This window comes from Saprolegnia parasitica (genome assembly GCF_000151545.1).
Source record: "Saprolegnia parasitica CBS 223.65 unplaced genomic scaffold supercont2.351, whole genome shotgun sequence".
Taxonomy (NCBI): Eukaryota; Oomycota; class Saprolegniomycetes; order Saprolegniales; family Saprolegniaceae; genus Saprolegnia; species Saprolegnia parasitica.
Genome location: NW_012156745.1, coordinates 5286 through 10642, shown reverse-complemented (window position 1 = coordinate 10642; position 5357 = coordinate 5286). Strand labels below are relative to the sequence as shown.

Here is a 5357-nt window from a genome sequence, read left to right as displayed (position 1 = left end):
CGTATGTATACCGGCGCGCAAGAGTTCACGCAAGATCGGCGCATTCGGCGCGCTCACATGCTTCCATGTACGGCGTTCGCTGCGTCATCTGCGGCTTCTACTGAGACGATGGACGAGGCGTGTAGAGGATTACCACGTGACGGTGGTCGACGTCCGCGTTGGCGTCGAGAAGGAGCTGGACGACGGCCAGCTGGCCATTGCTGCATGCAGCGAGCAGCGGCGTGAGCCCCATGGCCTACGCGAAAGATGATGTCCTCATGTTATACCGAGGCGCTTGTATCTGTACGCTCTCTGCATTGGCGCTGAACCCTTGCTGCAAGAGGTCTGCGACGCGGGCGACATCCCCGCGCATACAGGCATCGCGTATTGACCCGAGCTGTGGTTTCTACATTAGCATATTGTCTGTGGTTTCGGCGAACGAAAGGACGACAGTTTGTTGTACATAGGTGCCGTCGAGGAGCGTCTGGAGAAGCTGCTTGTTCTCGGCGGCCACGTGGCGCCGGCGCTCCATCCGCGCTTCTTCGTTTTGCTGCAGACACCGCTTCTCCCATGCCTTGCGTCCTTGATGCACCTTCTTGCGCTGCGACGCTTCGAGCGACGCTTTGGCATCGGCGCGGCGCGCGATTAGTGCTAGGCCTTCTTGGCGCAAGCGTGCCAGCTCGTCTCGCTGCATCTTGCGCGTCTTGATGGGCAGTGCATCAACGATTCCATCGACCTCTGGCGTCGACTTCTCGTCTGCCGCCGACAGCAGGTCGACCGAGAAAAAAGGTGCATCGACAAGAGCAGAGAAGACGCGGGGGCGGTCCCACGCCGTGTCGCCAGTCCGGAGATTGCAGTAATAGTAGAGCCCCGACGTGTCGTCGTAGCACTTGCGGTAGACCGACGTCGCGATGTGCTGCATGAACCGGCGCGCCGCATGACAACGCACCATGCGCTGGATCACCCGCGCTGCCGCGTCCGCCTCTTCGTCGCCTTGCATCTCTTGGTTGTTTCAGTTACACTCGAACGAGTGGTCATGCCCGGAGGCTGATGACGTTGCGCTTGAAGACGACGACGCCCTTTCCTGCGTCGTCGATCGATGCCTTGGCCTCTCTCGCAGCGTCCTTGCTTGATTCGCCTTGGACCAGTCGAAGGTGCCCTGATGAGTGAGTACCTCGACGTCGCTGGGGATCTTGGCGCCAATACGGTCATCTGCTTCCGCGATGCTGGCCACCATTTACATTCTTTCTCCATGGTACTTACTCGACATTGATGTCGGCGCTTCAAGAGCACCCGTGCGTGGTCATGACTTGATTGCACTCGGCAAAAACGCGCTCTGGTGCTGCCAGCGCATTGATGCCGAAAATAATCCGAGCCCAATCGGCATGCAGCCTTGCATGAGTGGCATATGCCACTACTATAGTGTGGCATATGCCACTCTCAAATTGCAGCACCATGCGTCCTGACGTCGACGACGACCGGCCGCGCAAGCAGACGGCCGGTAACGCGGTCGTGGCCTTGGTTGCCGGCCTCGTCTGCGTGCTCGTTTGCGTCGCTAGTCTCTTTGGCAACGAAGCCCATGCAACCAGAACCCACGATGGACTCTCGGGCGCCCTCGCCGACGTCGTCATGTACGACCCGACGCTCGAGACGGCAGCGCTGGACGGCCGCCTTGTGCACATCTCGGCGCGCCTCATGGGCCAAGACAATGGCCGGCCGATTGTCTCGGACCGTGAGTTTGGCATCGCGGTCGCTGGCGTCCACTTGCATCGGACCGTCGAGATGTACCAGTGGCGAGGTAGTATCTTCTTCGACGAGCAGCCGTGCTAGCATGCGAGTAGAGACCCGCCACGACCACACGTACTGGGAAGACGGCGAAGAGAAGAAGGACGTGACGTACTCGTACGACGAGGTGTGGAGCGAGTCGCCGATCTACAGCGACCGCTTTGACGACCGCAGCTACAGCAACCCGACCCTGTGGCCGTACACCTCTCGCAAGGTGCGCTGTCTCTCACCTCGTGTAGCAGCCCATGGATGCTTGCAGTAGACGACGCACCCGTCGTTGCACGTCGAGACGTACGCGCTCTCGCGTGCGATCGTCGACTTGATATCGACGCCGACAGAGCCGATCCGCCTCGACCAGCGCTCGCTTCTCCAGATGGAGTCGGTCTTTGACTTGACCTTGCATGCGCCGCAGGTACAATGCCGCCCGGAAATCGATTGCTCATCGCATCCTGCGCAGGCCGTGGACGCCATTCCGGCGCTGGTCGACATGTTTATCGACGCGGAGACCGCGTTTTTGTCGCGCCCGCGCAAGAACGAGCCGCGCCCGCACCGCAGTGCGATCGGCGACCTCCGGGTGTCGTTCGCTGTGACGCCGGCCAAGCGCGTACACGCCTGCTTTTTTGTCGTCTTCGAACCCACGCAATTGCGTGTAGGTGAGCATCCTTGCGATGCCTCTCCGCGGATCGCTGGTGCCCTATACGAGCGCTGGCGGTGTGCCCATTGCACTCGTGCACGACGGCCTCGTGCCGGCCGAAACGATGCTGCACCACGCCCAGGCATCCCTCGTACGTCCCATCCCATGCTTGTTTTCATGACATTGGCATGGAACCTGCTATTGTAGCGTTGGCAGACCATGGGGTGGCGCGGCCTGGGGCTGGCACTCTCGTGCCTCGGCTACTACGGCGTCCTCAAGCAGTATCTGTACACAACGCTCTTTGTCCCGTCGGCGATGGGTCCGCTGCATCTGGGCGTCCGCCCGTCCAACCGGCTGGTCCTTGCATTGGCCATGGGGTAGGCTGTGTCTCCCATCGGATGGAAATGACACACGTTGTTGGTCGTAGGTGGAGCACGACGTGGTGCACGATCGCGCTTGCTTGGCTCTGGCAAGGGTAATACCTCCTCCTCGCTCGTCGCTACTACGACCAAGTACTGATGGATACCGGTAGGTTTTGGCTCCTCTCGCTTGGGCTACTGTGGCCCGTGGGCATTGCGCCCGTCGCACTGCTCCTCTTGTCAGCGTCGCGCCACAAATTTGCCGCTGATTAGCTCACAAGTTGTAGAGAAGAGTCAAGGAGGAGACTCCGTAGTATACGGTGGTATCCAATGCGCCTGTACAGCGTTGGTTTGTATTTCGCAGTCCAACAGCCGAGGTGGCTGGGAACGTTGCTGCTGGTCGTCGCACGTTCTTGAGGTAGTCGGCTACTTGCATTTGCCACGAGGACTCAAGAAACCGGCGGCTACTCCTCGTGCGTAACAGTGCTTTGACCGCGCCTAGTCCCAGCATCGCGCCCCGTCGCTTCTTCGCAGCGTGGTTGGCGCCTGGCCTTTCTGGGAGCCATACCCGAATCCTATTGCCGTGTCGACACCGCAGCTTCGACACTAGTAGGTGCGTGTTCGGCGTGTGGGTCTCATTGGCCTGGGTTGCATGGACGGCGAAATGTGTGGCCCGAGCAAGAAAACTCCCTTGGGCGGGAGGGTTGGGTGTACAGGTCACAGGAGGTTAAATAAACAGCTTGTCGAACTAGACGCTAAAGACGAAGGCTTCGGTGGTTGCGGTCGCGACGCCCATGAGATTCGTAAAGATGAACGTCTCTTCGTCCGACCAGTCGAAGGACGGCGCGGTGAATTCGAGTGGCTGGAGCTTCTTCGGCGATGTCTGCAGTGCCATCTCGTCCATACGATGCTCTTGCTTGATCCTGGTAACAGTGGCCGACGGGGGACGTCGATTGCTATTTGTGGTACTGCTATGTGGCGACGCGAGCTTGTTGAGAAGAGCTTTCTGGCGCTTGACAAACCGGATTTTGGTGTCGGACTTGCACTGGATCTGGTTGTGGCGCTGGCGGTGCTCCTCGCAGAGCGTGTGGATGTCGCCGTTGTACTTGAGCGTGCGCTCGTTTGGGCATCGCCCGCTCTTGTACTTGCAGCGACCGCGGTACACACTACTAGTAGTGGCTGGCGGGTCGACGCTCGTCGTCGCTGTCATCGTTGGCTTTCTAATGCGCACGTCGGTGCCAATTGAACTCTGAGGTCGCTTTCCGCGTGTGTTGTTGCCTCTTCTCAAGCCGCCAGCTGGTGACCGTGTGGGTGTTGGACAGCGGTCGCGGTGATTAGTAGAAGTTTACATTGAAATCTGGAAACGAGGCTGTCGAGTCCCACGTCCCGAGCCACACAACAAAGCTGCACGAGGCGTCTCTGTGGACAGCTACAGACAGTACCGTACGACCAACCAACTATAAGCACCGAAATCCTTCACCCTAGCTACGCGTCTGGAGCAAGAATCGCACCAAGTGGAAGACTTGAGAGCTTGCCTGGGGCCCTATAGAGAGTAGCCACAGCCGACGACATTGCTGTTGCCGTTCTTGGAAGCAGACGACGATTTGAGTGGGAGCGACCCACGATCATCATCGTCGAGCTCGGTACATGCCATCAGAAGCAAGCAATGCAGTAACTAACATACATGTATAGCCGGTAGTATGAGTAGAAGGGCTCTACGCCAATAGTAAACAAGATCCACTTGGCATTACGCACGTCACTTTTGAACAGTGCCACACGAATCTACGTCCATACAAGAGGGGAGACAAGGACAGGCCGTGATCACTCACGATCAAATGCTAGATGCCAGCATGTACGTGTTGGGATGCTGCTTTTCGAGTTCAATTCCTGCAAGAGTGCTCACATGCAACTTGCCACGTGTCGGACTGGTATTGAAGCTACTGGATAACGATACGTCGTCCATGGAAGAAGAGAGGGACTCGAATCCGAAAAGCCTCGCTTTTCTGTCCCCTCCTCGAATGTCATTGCAATGGTTCCAGAAGAGAGTGGGTCGATGATGCCGAAGAGAGCTTTGCCAGCGGACGAACTGGGCGGCGTCATCACGACAGGTGGTGCGGCGGAGTGGGATCGTGTAGCTAAACACGCGCGCAATGGAGGCGCAGGCGACTACAACCCGCGAACCGCACATCGTCGTAATGCAACGACTCCACGTTCAATGCTTCGACGTGCACGCGAGGAGGGTTCATAGTACCGACATCTCAGTTCAACAATTACTCGAGCACCGTCTTCGCTACTTCTAGTGGTAGGTACTCATAGCTTAAAATGATCGTCGTCATCTTTTGGCGGCGCACGTCCAAGTGCAACGTCGAGCGCCCATGTGGCCAACCAGGTGGTGTCGGTGGGTGACGTTGCAGCGACCAGATAATTCGCACCGCTGGCCATGTGGCGCCAGCGGATTCGAAACTCCTCCCATGCAGTGCGCCACGACGACGACGACGACAACGACGACGACATTGAGCTGTGGACTGTGCTCCGTCTCGCGGGCCGCCGACCGGTTTCGCTCCGAGCGATGCGGCCGCGACGACCTTGATAACCTCATG

General features: G+C 58.5%; 3 protein-coding genes across 3 annotated transcripts; 1 reads left to right on the top strand and 2 right to left on the bottom strand.

Annotated features, from left to right (window-relative positions):
* Nucleotides 1–25: 25 nt before the first annotated feature.
* Nucleotides 26–979, bottom strand: SPRG_16692 (hypothetical protein; the record flags this gene model as incomplete). The annotated part of the gene is made up of 4 exons (XM_012355998.1): nt 26–97; nt 134–235; nt 287–385; nt 443–979. The coding sequence occupies 4 exons, from the start codon at nt 977–979 to the stop codon at nt 26–28; spliced, it is 810 nt and encodes a 269-aa protein (XP_012211388.1).
* A 455-nt stretch (nt 980–1434) lies between these two features.
* SPRG_16691 (hypothetical protein) lies at nt 1435–2779 on the top strand (the record flags this gene model as incomplete). The annotated part of the gene is made up of 6 exons (XM_012355997.1): nt 1435–1777; nt 1821–1978; nt 2027–2176; nt 2222–2368; nt 2418–2549; nt 2606–2779. The coding sequence occupies 6 exons, from the start codon at nt 1435–1437 to the stop codon at nt 2777–2779; spliced, it is 1104 nt and encodes a 367-aa protein (XP_012211387.1).
* Nucleotides 2780–3505: 726 nt separating this feature from the next.
* On the bottom strand, nt 3506–3967 carry SPRG_16690 (hypothetical protein; the record flags this gene model as incomplete). Its single annotated transcript, XM_012355996.1, has 1 exon — nt 3506–3967. One exon carries the CDS (start codon nt 3965–3967, stop codon nt 3506–3508), a length of 462 nt encoding a protein of 153 aa, XP_012211386.1.
* Between the last annotated feature and the right edge of the window lie 1390 nt (nt 3968–5357).